We start from the raw sequence: 23,325 nt of genomic DNA, 5'->3' as shown, positions 1-23,325 counted from the left end.
ACCGGGCTGAAACATGCATCTGGGTAAAAAGATACACCATGTTAGGTGGCGTAATGGCTCGTTTGGCATGTGTGAAAATGAACACAGTAATTAGGATTAATGACCTTGGAGACGCCTAAAGTGGGCATAATGAGTGGAAAAATGCATATTCTACGTAGATAAGCCCACTAGAATGGGAATAGAAAAAACTGCTAGATTGAAGGCTCGGTGGCGTGTATATTGGTATATTGGTGTTAAATTTAAACCTGACGGATTTAATTTCTGTGTATTTTATCCCAACGTTTCTATCAAGCAATTATGTTGGTAGGTTTGTCTTTGTATTTGACTACTATGTATACCAACTACTTTTCAAATGTTTTTTTAGTGAATCAGTCCTACCTCAGTTCATAGAGTAGGCAGCAGTAAGTAGGAGGCAGAATGTCGGCATGCAGTTTCAAAGAAAGGCATGGCACAGTGGAGGCGACCTACCAGTGGGAAAAGCAAGGAAGAAGATATTGTCAATTCATTTTTAGAATAGAATGAATAAAATCAAAACACAAACTACTTACAGCAATATATTAATAATAATAATAATAATAATAATAATAATAATAATAATAAGTGGAATATTAAATGCTGTCATTCACAGAAGAACAGGAACTGAAGTAGGATTATGACACATGATACAGGGTAATATGTCAATAACCTTGGTAAGAGTAATAATACATCTGGAGTTCACTGTTTATATAGGCATCTTTACAAATATGAAGCCAAAGAACTTTGCAAAAGTTTACAAAGTTTACTCAAACCTATCCTCAGCAGTTGCCTCCTTTCACCTAGTTTGGTCAGCTTCTCTGAGACATGCTCTTCTGTTTGTGCTTCAGAAGTCTCGGCTGGTCAGCAACACACTGAGTCAGTGGAGGTTCAGCCAAAGCAGCTGTGCAAGTACAGTAAATGAAGGGTGTAAGACTGGCCTTCCAGTGGGATTACCTGCTCAGAGCCAAGTGCTACATGGGCCTAAGGGGAATGAAGATGGTGGGATGGTGAAGCGGCAGTGAAATGAAGGGTGAGCAGGATGAAATGAAGCAAAGAAAGGAGATTCCGGTGAACATGTGTCATGCACAGCTGCTGCCGTGGTACCTCCTGGCGATGCTCCGGGCGTAAGACCTCGGCTATAGACAGAGTACAGTCCGCAGAGGGTCGGTGAAGGCATGCAAGGACGAAAAGTCTTTTACAGTAACAATGACGATGGTGATGGGGAACTAACATGGGATGGACAGATGGGGGGGAGGGTATGCCAACTTGGTGATAACTTTTTTGTATGTAAGTCTACACTATGGAGCCACTGGGACAGGGTCAATAGATTTATGGTGCTAGGTTTGGGTTTCAGCTTCAGACGCTTTCCCCAAAGGTCCTCTGGATCATGCAGCTGGCCCCCTTGAGACCATGACTCACTGTCACAGAGAATGATGTGGCCATCCCACTGCTATATATGATTTTCCTTGACATGTGGGTATGCTCTCATCACTCTTGTATTAATGTCATGTTGGTAAATGGCTTGGGTGTTTACGTACGTGCGGGGTGTGTAGTCATCCGTTTATGTGCTATATGTCTTACACCAGTGGCAAATGGGCCCTTCCGGCTCTCTGGGGCCCAATTCTATTATGACAGAGAAATGACCATCTTGACCATGAGGATAAAGTTACTGTCCTTACACGTGGATGTAAGCACTCCCTGTGATGACTTTATGATCTACTTCTCAACCGGCAGGAGGGTTGGGACGTCAACAAAGGGTAGAGCGGGTTCAGGTCTGAAAGACCAAAGGTTCAGGTCAGTGCTGAAGGGCGAACTATTTTATACACTGGACAGAGATAGAAGTCAGTGAAAGTAGGCTACTATATATAACCTTAGCATTAGGAGTATGACTGCATATTACTGGAGTGGTACCCTCAAAGGCCCTGCATTTTTTTACATCGTCTATATTATATCTGGTATTATATTAATGTGGTTTTGACTTTGAGTGACAAAACATAATTCTACTAATAGACAACATGAGCTGAGATTAGACTGTCCTGAGACGGGTTGGTTTTACCCTACTGATGATGTGGTGTTGCAATATATATATATATATATATATATATATATATATATATATATATATATATATATATATATATATATATATAAAATGATACTTTTTCACATTGCAAATCATGCAGCCTTTAAGAGGTTAGTCCCCCCCAAAATATAATCTTAAGAGGTGGGTATTACATTTGTAAACATGAACTGTCTGACGTGCAACACCATTTTTTTTGCATGATTTCCACGTACATTGAAAAAAAAGAAGATTAATTCTAGAGGTTCCTGAGGCAGTGCTTGATGAAAATGGAAGTACTGTATATGACATGGAAATCAAATGACCAAACATTTTGCATGCTGTGTGTTGACAACCCTGATTGGCTTCACTGTGGATATAGACCACACAAAATCCAAGCCAAACATGCAGCATCTGTTGTGGTCTCTCTGATGGTTTGCTTGCGCCCTGGGAGGAAAAAAAAACGAACATTTTTCAACGCCATTTCACCAAGTGCTTGATCCCAGCATGCAGACGAGTTGAGCATGCCTGGTGTGTGTTGCTGACCCACTTTTGCACAGTGCGAGAGGAAAAGCTGTAAAAGTTGCATCGACTTCTTTGCTCCACTCAGCCCACTGCTTCCTTGGTATCGTAAGGATGTAGCTGTGGCTATGGCAACACAGCTACCATTCGCTTGATCGCTTTTATCGTTGCGTCAAGGCTGTATGCATCTTGATATCAGAAATTACAATAAATCCTTGACTTTTCTACAGTGCATATTCAAATCATTCTTCTCTACTTTGCTGTAGTGTAAAGGCCAACGGCAAACATGCTTTCTTTTTGCATCAGCGTGTGTCGTGACAAGAAAAGCTGTGATGGGCAACACATGAAAGGAACGCAGGGGACTATCGGGAACTATTCGGAACACCATGTTGCTAAGTAGTGATGTTGTGGTGCTGACTCTTGATTCCAAGATAAGAACATCCGCTGGCCCTGTTCTTCTCTCTTTCCTCTGCATGCATGTGTGTTTATGCCTAGGTCTTTGGCACAGTCCCACCGCTCCTGCCCGCCAGTTTGAAACCGAACACTCCTGGCAAAGACAGAAGGGCTTTTGGGACCTGCAGTCGTATGAATTTTTCATTCACTTCCTTTCCATGCACACACACTCTCCCTCAGTAGTCATCTCCCTCTCTCGCTGACACATAATGTCTTGCGCTCAGTCTGCACACCTTTTACCTTCACAAGCGGACGGAAGCAAGTGGAAAACCCACACACAAACACACGCATTCTCAAAAGCTCAAACACAGCATGTAGCCTGAAGACAGATTAAAAAGGTTCTAGCCAACGATTCTTGGTATTCTACTTTCCATTGTTTGTTTGTTTCACCAGCCTCCTCTTGGGTCCCCTCAGGCTTGGTTTTGTTTAGAAAGGGCAAGGGAAAGCATTCTGCAAGGGAGTGTTTGCAAAGAAAGGTTTCTGTTTAGCTAAGAAACAAAACAATAAACCTTCCGCTATGTTGCTCATCACTTTTTGCATCCGAACAGGCACCCTGATAGACCGAGACATCCTGACATGTCCTTTTCACGGGCCACAAAATAGAGTTGTCAAGTTGCAGCGGCTCAGTCGCTGAACCTCGGCAGATTTCACCAGTAAAATTGCTCATCAGAAAGCACTTGAATCCCCGAGGCCATGACATTTCAGAGCTCAGCTCCTAAGACATTTCAAGATCCCAGGAGGTGACGTGTTACCTTGGCCTGTTGTCCCCGTTTGGATCTATATGATCTGGCAGGACTGAGATGTACTGTACGTATATTGGTAATGACAGACAAGCAGACCTGGCTTATTTTTTGTGGACACAACATTACCCAAACCAGATTCCAATGCGATGGAATGGGTCGCTACTAGTGTGACATGGAAATATTCTGGCATAACGTAAAGGCTATGCAGGATTATTTTTAACATATCCATACTATCGTCACAGTCACAACACAGTACCTATAGTAGTAACTGCTGGGGCTAGTGGTCGTTTTAAATACAACATTCCAATTGGGGATGTTTGATTAAATGTGCATCTGTCCGCATGCATTTTGGATTAAACGAAGCAGAGTGTAAATGATCAGTCACAGGCAATTACCACCTAACGTTGGAGATTTGGCATTTTACTGTATGTGATGCAAAATCTCCTCTGATTGGACAGACAGGGGCATAAACATAAGTGATACTACAATCTATTTGGGCTATCCCATTTGAAGCATTGCCGTGGACAATAAATGCAACAATCCCAGAAGTCAGTGCCAAATGAAACAATTACCAACCCCTGCAATGTAGATCAAACTCAAAGGGAAATCACAACAGCCAACTTAATTGATAACAAGTTGCTTCTCCAGGTCTCCCTGTTTTGTCTTCCTGCCTGTCCGTTTTGGACACATACCTGACCAGACGCTCACCACCCGAGAGACCTGCTGCCATTTTCATGACTCTTGAGCCCTGAGCTGCATGCAAACAAAAGTCTTGTAAGAATAAACCATGTCCAAAAATGTTTTTAAAGAATGTTTCTTAAAATATTTTGATAAATGTTTGGTCATTTGATTTCCATGTCATATACAGTACTTCCATTTTCATCAAATGGAACCTCTAGAATTAACCTTTTTTTAATGTACATGGAAATCAGGCAAAAACGTTTTTCTTTTAAACATTTAATTATTGTTTTTATAAAAAATAATTACTGCACATTTTTTTTGTTTTCTTGTGCCGCCAGCGGTGCTGTGCATTGAACACAACCCTAGTTTAAGTCAATAGGAAGCAGAAATCTGATAGAGGTTTTTGCAAACAGTGCCATCTAGCGGCGTTTTATAGGCAATGTTAGCACTAAGTCTTCCGTTCTAACTCAAACGTTTCCAGTGGTTTAAAAAACGAGGACTCGGCCTCCTTCTCTGACTGACATTTATTTTGAAATAATTTGTACATAGTATTAATGTATTAATTTCATTGTGTTTTCACAATTTTGTGCTTTAGTTTACTACTACTAAATGACACACCTGGTCCACATTAACTTGCTCTCATTAGTAGAAAAAACAAGAAACGACCTTAAACACAAAGTTACAGCAGTAAAGGTAAATTCGTAACACATTTAGGCACTAGGTAACTGGGGGTTACCCAATTTGATAGTATGTTTTATGACAAAAATACATTAAAAACACAGTTGCACTAACAGTGTATTAATTCATAATACTATTGCAGAATTACTATTGCAACAACACATCATCAGTTGGGTAAAACTAACCTGTCTCACGACGGTCTAACCCCAGATCAGGTTGCCTGTTAGTGTACACGACGCGCGTCACTCAAAACACGCGTAAACACGTTGCACCTAATTGCCTGCTGCCTACAGTTGGTGGTGGCTAGGTGGCGCTGCCACGCAAAAAGAATTACTAAAGAAGAAGAAGAAAGAAGGGTTGCATTACAAACAGCAGTGACACCAACTGGAGAAATCAGTCAATAACACGAATACATTAAGTATGTCACGTCACAAAAAACACAAAAAAGTTAGACAAATCAAAACAGTCTCGCTGTTAATTTGTATGGAAGTGTTACAATACGAAATTAATAATCTACAACTATTGCAGGGTTTGATTTTTTTTCTTTTATGAAGAAAAGGAGCAAAACATTGTGCAATCGTTTCATGTGGGGAATTTATGACTGTGAGTATTTATTAAGACTATTTCCAAGAACAGATTTTTCAGAAAGGTGCACTGGAAATCACCCCAGTTTAAAGAGAATATATGCTCACTCATGTGGATTTAAAGGCTTTGGAAAATAAAGGAAGCTGACAGCAAGGAGGTACAAACAGTAAAGACTTTTCTCTTAATGGCAAGGCTGTTTCCCCTCAACCTTGACTTCCTTAAAGCACTGATTCAAGTTCCCACTGGGATCTTGGCCCATTCTGACTTTGATAGCATTGCACAAATAATATTAGTGCATTTGATGGACCATTATCCTGCTGGATGCAGCCATACATAAAGAGCAAGATTGAGACGGTAACAGCTTATACTGTCGTGCTCCATTATTTGATGGGGAGATGTTGTCCACAGTGACATTTTTGTCATGTAAAGGCACTGCCAGTTGCATCACTGCAGAGCTGAACCCGCAGTGAAGCGTATCGTCTTGGCAAAGCTTTCATGTTATGAGTTTACAATTGTGACACCACTCTCCCGTGACTCCTTTTGTCAATGTAGCATTTCCATCCCCAGAATTGCTGCTGTCAGGGTGGGTTTCTTATTTATTTATTTTTTTATTTTTGTGCTATATTAGGATATCTCCCTGACGGGAGAATACCCCAGTTTGATGGCTTGTTTGTCACAGACTGGAACAAGTACGCCTGTGATGATCACATCATATCCACAGTGACTTAAATCTCACATCTTGTCCGTTCCAACATTGAGTTCAAGTGAGCCTCTCAGCTCTGTCTGGACACTTTATGTCTTGTTTGCATGTCACTTAGTCCAGGAGGGTGAACTGTCCACAGCAGCATGAGTCATGAATCAGCGTTTTCTCCATTTGGGAAGAAAGGGATGAGTGCAAGCAAGCTGTGACTAGACTTTTCACTTGGATCACAGTAAGATTTAAGACAGAGTATTGGGGCCACATAAAAAAATAGTTTAAAAAAGTAATAACAATACGAGAATAAAGTCGTAAATTGATGAAGCAAACTTTCCACTTGCTTCAGGTAAGCTTTTATTTATAATGTGGCAGCAAAACAGAGCAGCTGAACACAAACAGATGGCATGTCGAGCCCTTCTCACTACCGCCTTCCCCCCGCCAAACGTTACATACTTACTTACTTAAGAACTTTATTTATCCATTAGGAACTTAATTTGTGCATAGCATCAAAGTGTACAGTTTATGTACCCAACAATACAACATAAAACAACACATAGAGTCGACAGATACTAACAATCAACCATTAATTTGCAGAAGAAAGCCTGCCAGCACAAGACCACACAATAAAGTACCCCCTTTTCATAGGTGTCCCAAGCAATGCCTGTTGCAACCAAGTGCTAGGGCCACTTTCAGGAAAAAAAAAGAATCTGACTTTTCGAGAATAAAGTCTTACATTTCCGACTCTCACCTCAAGTCTCTGCTTTTCTTTTGATCACGGCTGCAAAATAACCCAAAATGGAGCCAAGGAAAGTTTCATGCACCTGATAAAGAAGGTGAGAAACACTATTGAATTTAAAAAATAACTCATGACAAAACACAAAGGTGGTGTTGGTGTTTATCCCGCTGCCACATTGCTGCCATGTGTCTTCAGTGAAGGTTAAAGTAACTTTAAATGTTCATTTATCCCTTTCATTTAGCATTTATATGTATTTAAAAGTGTTTTATGCATGTAAAACCATAAATTTTTGGGACTTGTTGCATTAGTTGTGATCATATCAATAAATCATTTGGATTTTGGAAAGATAACATCGAAAAGCTCTTGTATTTATATTGCGTTTATTCCTGTTTCTGAAATATAGGCATACTCTAGGTTGACTTCAGTGTACAATCTATGTATGCATGCATAATGAATGCATAGTAATCTAATACAGGCCTGGGCTGGTCAGTAAAGCAGATTATCTGTGCACTAGCGCCCCCAAGTGGCGAGATTATTCCCCCCCCCCCCACCTCCTTCACCACAAAGGCAAAGCCGAGTGCTGCTTTGCTTTTTGGTCAGAGGAAAACCTCCAAAAGAAATAGTAGCTGATGTATTGCAAGTGGCAGGCTGATATATGGCCGGTATTGCTTTTTTGATGACCACAGGTAAATGCTCTGCATGCTGACACAGTAAACCACACACAGCAAGGATGACTATTACAAATCAGTCGCCAGCACTTCCGCCTGCCAACACATACCTGGGCCTCGCCCCGGCCAGCCAAAATACCCGTTATGAATCAAAGGCGCTACAGCACAAGAGGGGAGAGACAAGGACTTATGAGCATTTTGGCTCTGCCGCCCGCACAATTTCTCCTCTCTCGTTCCTCCAGTCTGAGGAGGAATTTTCTCCCTGCCTTGCATCTATCTGTCTCACTGGAGTCAGATGATAGCTCATAGGTTAGCTCTTCCTACACCAAACAGTGGTTAAAAATATGCTGTATTATAAAGGCACACGCACCTTGTGGCATTGGGTAGGGTTAGCTCATACACATATTCCACAGTTTTTCAACACAATCAGACCTGAATCCTATCTGCTTTGGATCTAAAAATCCCCCAGGAAGAGAAACTACCATTTGCAGTCAATCATGATAACGAACCAGAATTTGAAAGACATTGGCCTTTATGATTGTTTGACAATCGTCAGCATTCTGGAATCTCAGCTCCACTTTAGATGTGTTGATTTTAATCAGATGAACATGTGAGTGGTCAGAGTGGAACAAAGCTAGCATGTTCTTAAAACTATCACTCAAAGTGAATATGTTCCCATGGGTTTTTAGTCAAGTTTTGTACACAACATTTTTTATACATTTTCCAGTTACATACAATCTGACAAGTATTAATGTATTTTTGTCACCCTTGGTAGTGGCCTGTTTGCTTACTAACGCATGGAAAAAAGAAGCCGGTTTATGATGTCATCAGCGGTTGACACTAGTTCTTTGCTAACTGACACAGTTACACAACAAGTCTCAAAAAATATAGTTTTACATGCATAAATACATTTCTAAATACATTTAAATTACAAATGAAAGGGATACATTAACATTTAAGGATACTTTTAAGGTTACACATGATTGTTCCCAAAGCCACAATGTGGCAGCAAGATCAGCACAGACACCACCTTTGTATTTTGCTGTGAGTTATTTATTGAATTCTCACCTTCTTTATATAAATACTGGCATTTGAAACTTTCTTTGGCTCTATTTTGAGTTATTTTGCATAGGCTTGAGGGGAGAAACACAACTGAATTCAGTAAGTAACTCATGGCAAAACAGGAAGGTGGTGTGTTCATCTGGCTGCCACATTGTGTATTTGCCAGCATGTCATCATATCTTTAATGAAGGTAAAAGTAACCTTAAACATTCATTTATCCCTTTGAGTCATCTATATGCATTTCAAATCATATGATACATGTAATATTTTAATTTGTAAAACAATAAAAATGTGTTTTGTGTTAACGTGTTTGGCTTTGTTTATATTATTTCTTATTGGGAAAATGTATTCAATTAGAATCAATTTCGCTTTGACTGGGACCTTCTCACAACTAATATCCCACTGTATTTTGGGTATTACTTGAAAATGTTATTGACCAAAAACTGCATAAATATTCATTCATTCATTTTCTACTGCTTATCCTCACCAGGGTCACGGGGGTGCTGGAGCCTATCCCAGCTGTCTTCCGATGAGAGGCAGGGTACACCCCGGACTGGTCGCCAGTATATGCAACACTAAAACTAACTGAGAGTAGTAAGAATTGACTAGATTGTGGATAATTAAGTTTTTAAGAAGCAAGAATACAACACATATTTCCAAATTTGAGTCTTGCCATTTGTCTTCTTCAAATAACCCATCTAATAAACAGGGTTTGGGACAAGTTGAGAGTCTGATTCATTGGACTTGAACACCACCATTTCATCTGTTGAAACAGTCGGCCAAATCTAGACTTTATTAAAGTCGCTTTGATGGATTCATTCCTAGCTTCCCCACCATGGTGATCTATTGCCTGTCCAGTCCTTGGAGGCTCTAATAAACTTGTTTAGCAACGGGGTCACTGCATGTCAGCAGTGTGTGTGCAGTGTGTGTGCTCGTGCTATATGTGTGATTATGTGTGTATTATCTGTATTGCTACACAGTTTATGGTGTAATTATATAATATTTTCACGCTAATAGGACAGACTCAGGCTTTATAACAGCAACACATCCTTTATAGCAGTTTTACAGTGTGAACATCCTCTTGCATCTTTCCGAATAGAGCAGTATATCAAAGACAGTTTAAGCCTGGTTGAGTCCTTCAAAGGTTCAGTGAGGCCTCACACAGAATGTCAATTTGCAAAGAAGAAAAGCAGATATTTTTACATAATCGGTAAACTAGAGGTTTCTTTTTTGTGGACAATATCGCCAACTGACTGTAATAAACACATCACTTCTGCAGTTCATTAAGCTGACTGCTACATCGCCAGATGTCAGTCAGACATGTTGTTTCTGTCCATGATGAACTGAAACAATTAGCAGTCCATGTCCTCCTGTGCAGCCACGCTCACTGTGCACAGGTGGAAAGCCTTTACAAGCTAATAGATACTGCAGGGCCCGCTGCTGCTGGGTAATTTATGCCATCAGCCGTGCAAGGCAGAGTGTATAAGGCCTCCCAATGGCCACAGAAAATACTATGCTATTTTCTTTTTAACTGTCCCAAGATGTTACAATTTATATTTCTGTTAGTTTATTTCAGTTAAAATATATACAGGCAGGCATTTATCAGGGAGGAAATAGCGGCCAATCATAAGTTTGCTGGCCGCACCATCATGGTAGTCATTGTAGCCATCAGATTTGGCCCTTTCCAATAGTACCACTTAATGCCGTTGTAGCGCACCACATTGGATGATCCGGGGTAATACACACCATTCAGGTTGGATGGTCCACAAGCCTCAAACCACCAACCTGGGGAAGGAACAGCAGAAATTAGGGATATAGTCTGATTTATTGGACACAATGAGACACAGCTGGAAGTGTTCAATATACTATCTATACTTATATGAAGAGCAGACTCACATGCCTCGACAGACAAGGCTATTTGAATCAGATAATAAGCACGGGGAGACTTCAAATGGTATCATGGACACAAAACATTTTATACATATTACAAATTTTATACATATATATTTGCCTGTCAACAGATTGAAATATGCAATACCTGGGCATAAACATTACTGCGGCTGTAGTTGGTAGTAATATAATAGTACATAAGTACTAATGATAACTGATCATTATTATCTTTTTATAGGAGTTGTTGATGCAGTTTCAATTCTAACTAAAGAGATGGGCAGTGAACTTACATTGGTTAAACAGGAAGTGAAATGCAAGAATGGATTCATAGAAATGATTAAAACAGAAGGACATTTTAAGCTGCATTGCATTAGATTAGGGGAAACTTCATCCAGTACCTCCAGAGGCGAGCTGCGCACACTTGCAGGTGCAGCGGTCGTTATCTCTGTCCTTGGTGCTGAACTGGGTGCCACTGTGGGTCAAGCTGTCGGCCCGCCCAGCTGTGCCGCTGAAACCCTCAGTGTGAAGGCTGAAAAAAGGGAAAAAAGGCATTGTTCAATACAAAAAAAAGGATGAATTTGTTTTCATTTACATTGAAGTCATTGGCAGCTCTAAATGTTTAAACATAATTGCCTGGTAACATCTGTTATTGTTCATAGGTCATGCGAATCACAGTACTATATTCAATATGTGGTTTCTTGCCAACTAACATCAATCCAAAACCAAAGCCCAAACAAGTTCTCATTATTTCTCCTCCATGCAGTGCTGTTTGGAACAAACTTTCTAAGTCACTCATTTCCATGTGTCATATGTCCATTTCTGTGTTTTTGTGTAGTTATGCGTGGGTCAGCGCTGCTTTGAAGAGTGCAGACGGGGGAGGTCTGGCCTGGCTTCCACCCTGTCATTTCTTCTCATTAGTACAGAACTCGCACCCTATAAATTATGTGACCTCCACTACAGCGGAGAGGGAATATTTGTGATGAGTAAATGAAGAACCCTCCTCTTGGTTGTGTATGTTTGCAGAGAACGCCAACATGGAACATGTTTGGGGGGGGAAGCGCAAACAAGCCAGAAGATTACCTCATACTGCCCTTTAGAAAGTATTATGTTATCAATAATTACATGTTTTCATTGGCTAACTCATGCATATTAATCCATCTGAATAGTAAAAAAGAAGATTTGACAAGTAGCAAGCACATTCACTCAGGTGCTTCGCACAATGCAGCCTCCTTACAATATTGTGACACAGACTTTTATTGTGCTAATTATGTTGCAAAAAATGAAGCAAGCTGAATTATCTTCACTACCACAGCTCTTGGAAAACGCACCCCCATGTCATCCTTCTGTACATACTGTCACTTTGATGTGTACGTAAAATCTAAATGCCACTATTTTGGAGTTCTGATGTCATTTCTGCCTCGGTGCACCCACGCATAATCTTGTGAGTCATTGAAGTCTTTGTTTGAGTTGTGGTTCGCCACAACCTGCATTAACTCCCATGTTAACTTCCAATTATTGTGGTGATATCAAGGGTAGCGGTAACTGAAGTGACAGAAAATATTTCTGAAAGGTGTTCCCACATGTGTGCGCTTCCTTTTGAATGCCATTCTTAAATTATTTGTTGCCTGAGGTTTTAAAAAAGGGGAGAAAAGGATGTAGACTTGTTTCTTATCTCTTGATATACTTTGAACGCATTTTGAATTGTGCATGATGTGCCTTTCATAATTTAAATCTCACTGTTGAATTGCTTTTGGGATTTTAATGATTCAAACAATGGCTGTTTGTTTAAAGTCAAGTCATATTTATTTAGGTATTTTCTAACCTGTAGTTGTGGTTTTCCCCGTCTATGTAGAAGCGGTCATAGTGCGAGTAGGCCTCATTCCCGTCTTTGTCCTTCAATTGAACATGCAGACTATATTCTCCGGATCTGGTCAGCTTATGGATGATGTCATTTCCCAGCCAATGTTCCCCAGAAGGCTCTCCAAATCCCTGGATCGGCCACAAAGACAAAGAGGAGAAAGAACATGTTTTAATGAGCATGTGTTTTTTTGCCAAGGATCTGCCAAGTGTCTTTGCAGTTAATAAGATAATGTAACTAAATTTAGTCACATTTATCATCCTGATGGCAGGAGACTTGGCAAAGTGAAATAGCCAACTCAAGTGATGAGTCAGTTGAGGCTTGGATTTGCCTTAATATACTTTCAAAGCACTGTCCTCACTCTCTGAACTTCAAAAAATTACTTAGTGGGTATATTCACTGTGAGCTATACACAAGCAAGTATGTCGGTGGCAAAATTTGGACGTAAGTTGTCCCTCGTACTTTGCGGTTGAAATTTCACTTTATCAGGGTTTTTTTTATCCATCCATTTTCTATGTTGCTTATTATCATTAGGGTCACGGAGGTATGCTGGAGCTTATCCCAGCTGACTTTGGGCGTGAGGCGGAGTACACCCTTGACTGGTCATATAGAACAAATATATATATATATATATATATATATATATATATATATATATATATATATATATATATATGAATTCATAAATTATGCTGTTTTATGATTGAATATGGCCAATTGTGCATAGAAAATTGCATATTGAAGCAAATGTCGGAGGACTTTTGCAAGCATAAAATGCCTAAATAAACAACACATGGAGAGGTAAGGCATTCATAGATTCAAGATGTATTCGTGTGAATGATAGTGTATGTAGTATTTTGCACTGGTCACTAGGTGTAAGTAATGTTACTGTTCGGTAGACACATAACAGGCATACATTATCTCCGGAACACACATGGAAAACACAGGTTAGTGTTGCTGCAGTCACCCACGCAGAGCTAAAACTCAACTCTGAACTTAATGAGCAACAGGAACATTATAAAAACTGTGACAAGGAGATACGTACATGGTCACCAAAAATGCAAATAACACAATTTATTTACATACAGGCATAAATTCCTGATATAGTAAGTGCTAAAAGTGGAAGCGCACTGGAAACAAAGGTGCATTTTCTTTGTGCATTCAAGGTAACCTTAATCAGACCGGATATGGATAAAATGTCTGGAATCGGTGTATATTTGTACTCATCTACACTACCTCTGATACAGCAAAGCATTTAAAATTAATGGCTTTCTTGTATTCTATCTGAAAAAAACATGAAGTGATCTCCCTGTTTGTTGCTGTATTTTGTGTGACTTTGTCAAACTGACTGCAATGACTGGTCTGAAGCAATAGTAAATACACAGTGGATTGGGTATGAGTTGGGTTACATTTATCATACCTGCAGGCCTAGGCACAACAGTCTAGTGATATTGATTGAAGTCCATGGGATTAGGAGCAGGGACCTGGATAGAATAATGTATGCTCGCTGCCACCTACAGGGCCTCTGTGCTCCCTCGCCCCAACTGGAGCCAAATATTTACCATCCACTTGTAAAAATATTTTTCTTGAAGGATTTGTCATGTTTTCTCTTTCCCTCCGGTCAAAGTCTTCCCCCACCCCTGCTTGCAGACCAAACTGTTGTTGCCATGTTGAAGAAACTCAATCAAAAAGCTGACCTATAGCTGTGGCCAGCGGAACTAAATAATTGTAGTCTGTGTGTTTGAGATCATGATGATGGATGCAAAAGTGGAGCTGTGGGTCATTGAGATACACGCTTTGTGTGTGCATGTTTGGACGTGTGGGAGTCCGACAGCCAGAGGGAGCAGGAGCAGGTGCAATAACACTGCCAGTGGTAGAAAACACAAGGACTGCCAAACACAACAACCACATGTCACCTGGGATCACGCACTATGGCGGCGATCCCACGCCACTCCGCGCTAAACCACATGTGAATAGTTAACAAAACCTCCTGCCCCGTGTCAAAACACTGATCCGTAGCAGCTTTATGAATAATGATGCACCCTACCCTCTGCAGGACCCACCAATTTGTAGTCCTTCCATCCGCGATGGAAATCAATGGAGCCATTTCGCCGATGCTGTAAAACAGTCCATCCCCCTCCTCTGGTCTTCATATCACAGAAAACCTTGAGAAATGCAAGCAAAGTTTCATCATTATTTGATGTAAATATGTACATTAAATACGTATTTTTATTTTAGCTGTGTTATTGTATAACTTGTGACCGCAACATGGACAAAGAGGAGGATTGCTGGTAAATATTGCGCAATGAAAACCAACATGGCTTGTCTCAGAAGTCGTGCAGTATGGATGTGGGTATGTGCACAGATGCACAGATACTCAAGGGACTTCAGCGGTTTTTGACATTGATATTTTCTGCATTTTCCCACCATCACTACATCAGGTCAAAAAAGACGGAGGACTTTTGTCTTGGTATAAAGTGAGTAGAATGGTAATGTCCTTTGCTTTAATGTGTCCACCACACTGACCATTAAGGAGTCTCTGTATACTTAAACACAACTCTGATATTGGGATTATCAATTGCACAATTTGTACCTCAAATGTTCTCTAGTTGGCCATCACTGAGTCAACTAAGATGAAATGTAGTAGTAACTCAGGAGTATCCAGCTATTATTTTAACACAATCGAAGTGGTTATAAGTTTATTTTTTAAAATAAACTGTTTTCAATTAGCCAAGTGCATGTAGTCTCATTGGAGTACATTGAATTTATATTACATTTATATGTATTTGCCTGCTGCATCCACTACACAACACATGTTAAATAATGTATGTTTCTCGATATATTATACGCCTTGGGGAATCCAGTAGGTCTATTGGGATACAGTGTTCTTGCACATTGTACGAGGCACATGTTTAGTACTTTTGGAAGTGTGTGGAAAAAATAGCAGAACTGTATCTGTTTCACTTTATAGAAGCCACCCAGTTTGCCAAGCTCATGTGTGGCATAGATTGAACGCAGCAATGATTCGGGGTGTAATAGCTTGCATCACTGGGAATGCACACTGGCCCCTGTTGACAGGAAACACATGGCACAACAACCTAACACCTGGCTGCCTTGCCCACAGGAGTCGAAGAGGTAGAACAGGCAACTTGTTGCCAACTAGCAAGTAAAAGCAATGAAGAAATACCGCTATCTTGATGACACCAGCCTGGAATCCTAACCAGACTGAGAGGAGGCTACAGTCGAGTTAGCAAATTGTGTGGCAGTTTTCCTGAGTTGTTCTGTCACACATCCTTAAACTCAAGCCTTTGGGAACTCATGCTTAATATTGTCACAAAACAGCAAGGCGTATCTTCCAAAATATACTGCATACTAAATATTTTGAAAAGAATTCCCGTCACAGACATTTAAGTGATGTTTACTGGAGAAGATGAATGACCTTTGAAGTTGCACTACCTTGACAGAGTGGGTGGAGTTGGGGAGGTGGATGCTATATATTCCACTGGCTGTTTGTCCCGACTGGAGAATCTCTGCACAGTCCCTAAAAGTTAGTTGCTTCTCCTTGGGCACATGGGAGATTTCTGAAGAAAGAAAAAATGACATATGCTAATGTATACCATTGTAAATGATCCATTCATAGTCACTGGTGCAAATACGCACCATTGAGTTAATTGTGGCTGTAGGCAACATACTATTATTTTTATTAAGTACACAAGATGGCTGTTGCTGCATTTGAAGTACACTGAGTGGTTTGAATTTGATGGCTTTACTCTATCACTATTATTAATTACTAAATCATTTTTTGTGGTTGATTATGGCCCAATTAAAAAGCATAGAAATGTCAAAAAAAACTAAACTGCAAATATAAGGCATTCGAAGACCCATTCAAAAATGCTGTGAATGATATGTAGTATTTGACACTGGTCACTAGGTGGCGATACTTACCACACTGTTGTTTAAAATTAAGTCATATTAATGCTGGCTGAGCAGTTTTCTCAGAACATTGGTTCTGTTGCTGCTGTGTGGTGCATTATGCTTGTTAATGATAATCTTATCATAAAGAGCATTTCCATGTTCTCATGTACTCAAAATCATGTCTTTTCCAATAGTCTGCTTCTAATTGACCACCCAACTCCCTAGCTGTAATTCCAGAATTTACCGTATTTATTCGGTTACTTTAAGCCAGTCTTACCATTGCAATGATTGACCAAAGCCAGTAGCTGTCCCACTGTGTCAGTGAGCAAAGCTTGCTGTCTCTGCAGCAACGTGCTGTTCAGGGTTGCGCTGCCTAGTTCACCCTGGAGCTGGCTGACCAGACGGCTCTGCCTTTGCATCAGCTCTTGCAACTGTTGCTTTTCTCTCTGCAAGCCCTGCAACTCCAACCCATAGCGAGCCTCCAGCGTCAAGAGCCTCTGCTCTAGAAAACTGAACAATATCACAAGTAAAGTCATTTGAGACACATTTTCCATAATTTTGTTAGAATAAATACCTTTAAGTAGATGAGCAATAACATTTACCCAGTTACAGTGTTAGACAGAACAAATACAGATGTAAGCAATGTACTGCAGCAGTTGTCTTTTCATAGTCAGAGAAATAGTATAAGTATTGTGGTTCTAGTTTGCAGTGGTTTAAATCAGCTAATATAGCTGACAACCTGCAACATTGGAATCAGTATATGTGTTGCCATCTGTGACTTCCTTGCCTTTGCACAATATGTCACAGCTGTCTCTCAGTAGGTCTACTAGAGGTTTCAAATACCACGCACCCTACTATGGTGTGTACAGTCACGTACATATATTTATTTATTCATTTGTATTATAATAAACCAAAGGAGCCAAAGGTCAGAGTGGGAACAAGCAGTACCAAATGTGTAACAGGTGACAGCGTTGGAGGCGCTGGATTTTGACAGTGGCGTTTGGTGAAAAGATGGAATGATAAACAATCAAAACACCAGCGCAAGAACCACCCACTTCTTTTCACGCTGACTGCTGACCTGCCTTTCACTCCCACCGTGACCAAAAGCTGACCTCATGTTCCTATTGAGTAGAGCAGGAAACCCCTCCTAGCAAGCGTTGCCTTTTTCATGCTACAGACATACACACTCACTTCCACGGCTTTACACAATACATATTATACTGTGAGTGTGATGATTTGGTCAGATTGGATTGGTTTATGCTGATATTCTTTCCTGGTTGTTACAAAAGGAAATCCAGTTTGCACGGACAGTAAACTCACAGGATAATACAAGATGTGATGAATAATAATTTATGAATAATGCTATTTTCTAGCTATATGACAGACAAGAAGCATATAATCATGTATATATTTTAGTATCTTTCAGTTAATACAGAAAATTTTGAACTGAAAAGGATATAAAATGAGCTCCTGTTATGAAAAAGAAAGCATTATAGCAGTATTGCTATGACAATATGGTGAAAGTATAGTCTGAGTGGTCTACAAAAAAACTTCCAGCCCTGAATGGCTTCCTTCCGTTGCCAAAAAATGCTCAAACTGGATTTATATTTTAAGCACGTCTATGTGTGCCCACCTGTTTTTGTCACCGAGGCGTGAGATCTCCTGAGTCTGCAGGAGAATGTGCTTCTCCAGACGGGTGGTAAAAAGCGAGTACTCCAGCAGCTGAATCTCCAGGCGACTTGTCTGGTTTAATACCTACAGTATAGAAAGAAGAGATTAACTGCTATGGTGTACTGGATGTTATAATAGAATATATGGAACAATAGGAAACGTACCCATGATTTAAATTTGAATTTCACATGGGAACTCGGACAGGAATGTTCTAACAAGTGGTTTATTTTGATGTTACAGTTGAAACAAAACATTTCCTCACTTGGGTCTCGACATCAGTCAGTTTGCGAGTTTGTTCTGCCGACTGACTGAGGAGGTTGGTTCCCATCTCCAACATGGCGGCAGTGTGAGTGTGCACGGCCGATCGTTTCATTTCCTCAACGCCAGAGCGAACATTCTCCTGAATGAAGTTCTCCAGCTGAAGCAAAACAACATTGCCTCATTAATATACCATATATTTGAGTACGACCTTCCTTGGAGACTTCACACATTAAACCAAAAGTGACATATAAGAGGATATCAAGTCTCAAAAGGTTTTCATCCAACTAATGAAAGGGTAGCTGCATGAATTCAAATGAGACTGCATCCAATGGCAATTGCTCAATATTTTATGAAGTACAAAACAATGACCCAACGAGGCAAATGGAGATGAATTGGCAATTATATTTTTCTCATGTAGTAATTCTTCTCTGTTAGTCCCTTCTGTCCTCATGTCTCTAACCTTTTCTTTTGCTCTTTAAAACCAACACCTGAAGTGATGACCAAACGGTTTAAAGCCAGCTCTGATGGAAGAACCCAAGACCCTAGCAGGCCGTGCTGTCCAGGTTCAAGTCCTAGCTCTTATTAGAGATTTCTGTAATGGAGCTCCATTCAGAGTCCAGGATTGCACTAATTGCTGCTTTGTAGCCCACTGCACCCTGTGCCCACTAAATCACATTTGGGATGAAGTCTGCTTCTTTCTTAATGATTCTAAAAGGCACAAATGAAAAAACAAGGGAGATGTATTTGTATCTTAATTGTCTAGCCATTAGACCCTAGTTCTTGCTTATAATTGCAAGGGATGAGGCACAGTATGGTGATTATGAAGGCAACGTTCTGGGACAGAATTAGTTTGCCATTTTGATTTTTTCCATGACATAACAAGGGATATGCATTTGTATCTTATAGAGTATTTTAACAGGATAAGGATAAAAGTTCATTGAGGTTAACCTGGCCTCCCTGATTGCTATAAGTTGCAGAGACTATTAAAAGCAAAAACCAAAACAAACTCACATCCCTTCTCCTCGTCAGGGCAGCAGAGAGAGTGAGTAAAGAGGACCAGGCGGGAGGTCACAAAAAAAAAAAAAAGAAAACAAACATGACTTCCCTCTTAGAAAACTCCTGAGAAGGAATTTGGAAAATTAATACAGTCCCCTTGCGCTCGTTCACTTTGTGGAGGATATGCGCTGTTAGGTTGGTGTGTTGAGGGGTTCTTTCAAATAGGCTTGGTCAGATAGTCCACAGTTAGGGTCATAGCATCTCGGGGGAGCTTTGAGTGATATCCCACAGATTTGTTGCAGAAATACAAGCACAGGCATGCCTCTAACATTTGGGCATTGTAGATAAGCTTCATTTCTACTAACTTCTGCACTTCTGTTAATCCCATTAAGAAGTGAAGAATACCCCAGCACTGCAATGCAGGACATACAACGTTCTGTTTTTGTGTTGTTGGTTATATATTAGCTTTGTTATAGAAAGTCATATTTTGTGCTTGTCTTGTTCCCATTTGTTTCAAATTTTACCAATCTGGACTGTAGTCCGTGTGTAAACAGAAGAATGTCTTAAAGTGCACACAACTTTTAAGAAGATCATTTTAGTGAAATGCGTACAATACCAAACTAAACTGAATGCATGTCTTTATAAGGGCTCTATAGGGCTCTAAAATAGCTTTGCAGACTGGTTTAATGGGCATTACAACACCATGCACAGTGTATTCCTAAGAAGGCTGTCTATGTTATCCTTTATGTATCCCCTGGTGGGGATTACCAGTTGACTGAATAAGTGGTTTTATCAAGAATGTTTTGCATCTATAAGGATTTAAACTCGCAGATATAAATGCATAGTATAGTTTATGTTTTCCAACAATGCACAAAGCACATAAAGAACAAACTCCCCGCTCCACCTCGGTCTTTTACCATCTCTGAGACTCATGCATACTGCGTGGCCTCAAGAGGAATGCTTCCCGTGGTAGGTTGGTCCTCGGTTCACAGACTTGAGCTTCAGACAGAGTGTGCATATGGGAATTTGGAGAGTGTTTTTTTTTTTTCTTTTTTTACTTATCACCTCTGAAATGCATAAGAGAGAAATATCGTTTCTGATCAGGCTAGTTAGCTTTGGTATTCATAATATTGTATTTTTAAATTCTGAGCTACGATAATACTTGCTCCTAGTCCATCGAATAAATGGTTGAGGGATTAACGCATAAATATTGATGGTGCTATACACAACAATGGAGAGATGGGTAGAGAAGAATAGCATCTATCCAGCAGAAATGTGCTGTGTGCACATTGACCTATTGACCTTAGCAACGCAAACACTATTGGGCACCAACTTTTAATCACATCGCTTCATTTGAGTCATAATCTAGGCTAAATAAAACCGCACTCCCCATACACCAATCGAGAGGATGTGCTATCTACGCCTCCCACAGAAAAACACTCATTCCAATAAACACCATTATGTTCCATTTCAGTGGCAGCCAAGTTAAGCTCATTCAACTTTGGCTGAAGAGGTGCTAAAACATGAGTCAAGATTGCCGTTTATTTGTTGCCTGCAGCAGTTAAATACTGATTTAAAAGGCTTAGGACATTTTTGGCACCATATCATATTAGCAGGCTTGTCTTTCTTTGCTTCCATGCAACAGGGATTTCTTTCTGGCATCCAAGGGCTCTTGAATGAAGAAACATGCATGCATACACTAGACATTTACACTGAGCCAGATATGCATGCAAGCTTCCAGGAAATCTCAGTTAAGCCCGGAACTTATCAATAATCAAAGTTTGTCAACAGATGTTGTCATCTTTGGATTTATTGGGGGATTTTTTTCATGGGGACTTTGAAGCTCTGCACACTAAAATAGATCACATAAAAACAAGAGCACTGAGAATTCTCAGACCACCGCAAAGGCTCAAACATGTGTCACGAGAAAACACTGTAAATTTAAAACTACAATCAACCTGACTTGATTCTAACATGGTCAAGTAAATGATCCATGACCTTGAAATTGCCTTATAAATGATAATGATAAATGATAAATGATCAGCAACCATTCCAGGGTGTACCCCGCCTCTCACCCAAAGACAGCTGGGATAGGCTCCAGCATACCCGCAACCCCAGTGAGGGTAAGCTGCATAGAAAACGAATGGATGGATGATTATTCAAGATATGATATCAAGATTATTTTTGAATAGCTAATAATAATAATAGCTAATAATAATAATGATGATTGATTTACTGTACTATATAGGGCCATTCAAGCGTTCCAGGGACATTTCTTTAAACACATTTAAATAAATACATCAAATCAAGCCAAGAAATTGCACAGCATAAGTTAGAATCCTGAGCGTTTGCTATGTGTTAACAGATCAAGTAATTTTACCTTCTGCAGCCACTGGGTATTATTCTGCGTGGCAGTCTCAAGACTCTCTAGCTTCCTCTCCTGCCAGGAGGACCTGTCCTTCTGGGTCCTGCCGAGAGTGGGCTGACTCACACCAGATTTGACCTTGGCTGGGGAGTCCCCCTGGAGAGTGTTAGAGAACTCAAAGTTCTTCTGTGGCTGGCAATGTTCTACCTCAGGGAGGATGAAGGTGTAGCTGCAGGGGCCGTGCTGCACCTGGTGCTGCTGCCTCTCCGAGCCCATTACGCAGGCTGCCAGGTAGGCCAGAGTCAGACCCAGCAAGTGGCCCATCTCAGGTTGGAAAATGATTTATACTCTTCAGAAAGCAAACGTGTCAAGCACGTCTCTGCTTCCGTTTTTCTCAACTAAAACATTCTCTTCTGCTCTTCTGGTAGCTCTTCCATCCAGAGGCCTTTGTTCCTGCTGCCACTTTTCCACAAGAGGATGCATTCTAACTCCAATGCTCAGCATCCAAATCCATCTGGAAATAACAGTGGTGTAAGCTGCTGTGCCCAGCTGCTGCTGTCCATGTGTTCCGTACAAGAATCAAGATGAAGTCAGGCCTGGCCCTCCTGAGGATCTTTGAGAGAAACACTCTTAAAATGATGAGAGGGGTGTTTCTCTCTCTCAGTGACCCTTCCCTCTCATGCTTTCACCCTTTTACACCACTCCAGTTTGCAAGAGTTAAAACAAGGCACACATGTTGCTCTCCAGCAGAGCTCGAGTAAAACTTTCTCTGACAACTTTTTGCCTCCTCCCACTCACTCCCTTGCTCTTTCTTTTCACACAGAAACAGGTTGTGTCAGTAGAACATTTGCAGAGTAGACTTGGTGTGCTGTCTCTTTCACTGTCATTGTTGCATTACAAGCATTTAACCAATGATATGCAAGTAATACACAGCAACTACGACTAACAGTTTGCAGGCAATTTAGGGGAATTAGGTGCCTTGCTCAAGGGTGACTCAAACATGACTAGTGTCGGTGGTCGGGGATCACACCTAGTGACCTTGGATTATGTGCTATATTTTTTTCTACTTTAGACTACAGTTTTATGGATCCTATGGATCAAAACCAACATGAAAATGTATTTTTGTGATAGTGCTACAAGAATATACAAGAATCCCCCGTAACAAGAACCTTTAAAAATAACCAAGCTATCGGGTGAGGCATGCAAAGTTTTGTATTCTCTTTGTGGGCGTTGTTGCCTTGGTGATGCATGTCTACGGCACGGATTTAAGGAGCAGCTTCATTTGGAGCATCGAATGAAGGAGCTGCTTTGTTTTACCATGGTTAAATATCAACAAGCTGTTTCCAGGTACACAGTTTACAAGAGAGGATGTTGGTCGTCTTGTCTTTGCATCCTCCTCCCAAAGAACCAACAAACACAGTCTGCTATTGCTAATGATAATTGCACATTAGATGACAAGGGTACAGTATG

General features: G+C 40.4%; 1 protein-coding gene and 1 long non-coding RNA gene across 2 annotated transcripts; both read right to left on the bottom strand.

Annotated features, from left to right (window-relative positions):
- Nucleotides 1-377: 377 nt before the first annotated feature.
- LOC131101829 (uncharacterized) lies at nt 378-5,449 on the bottom strand. Its single transcript, XR_013627693.1, has 3 exons — nt 5,337-5,449; nt 1,695-1,789; nt 378-464 (listed from the first exon to the last, which is right to left on the bottom strand). It is a non-coding gene; the product is annotated as an uncharacterized LOC131101829 (long non-coding RNA).
- Nucleotides 5,450-10,523: 5,074 nt separating this feature from the next.
- On the bottom strand, nt 10,524-22,179 carry angpt2b (angiopoietin 2b). Its single transcript, XM_058047683.2, has 9 exons — nt 21,871-22,179; nt 18,496-18,651; nt 18,196-18,317; nt 16,840-17,072; nt 16,104-16,228; nt 14,711-14,812; nt 12,612-12,778; nt 11,188-11,318; nt 10,524-10,684 (listed from the first exon to the last, which is right to left on the bottom strand). The coding sequence occupies exons 1-9, from the start codon at nt 22,177-22,179 to the stop codon at nt 10,524-10,526; spliced, it is 1,506 nt and encodes a 501-aa protein (XP_057903666.2).
- Between the last annotated feature and the right edge of the window lie 1,146 nt (nt 22,180-23,325).

This window comes from Doryrhamphus excisus, linkage group LG7, assembly GCF_037039965.1.
Source record: "Doryrhamphus excisus strain RoL-2023G ecotype Guam linkage group LG7, RoL_Dexc_Guam_v1.1, whole genome shotgun sequence".
Taxonomy (NCBI): Eukaryota; Metazoa; Chordata; class Actinopteri; order Syngnathiformes; family Syngnathidae; genus Doryrhamphus; species Doryrhamphus excisus.
This window is presented reverse-complemented; position numbering and strand designations above follow the sequence as displayed.

What these genes read in the sequence shown, in the direction of transcription:
- angpt2b (XM_058047683.2), bottom strand. Translation starts at nt 22,179, where the DNA reads ATGGGCCACTTGCTGGGTCTGACTCTGGCCTACCTGGCAGCCTGCGTA. An exon ending in ACTCCACCCACTCTGTCAAG is followed by an intron (nt 14,813 to 16,103) that starts GTAGTGCAACTT and finishes GCATTTCTCAAG; the next exon opens with GTTTTCTGTGATATGAAGAC. An exon ending in GGGGAAAACCACAACTACAG is followed by an intron (nt 11,319 to 12,611) that starts GTTAGAAAATAC and finishes CCCTTTTTTCAG; the next exon opens with CCTTCACACTGAGGGTTTCA.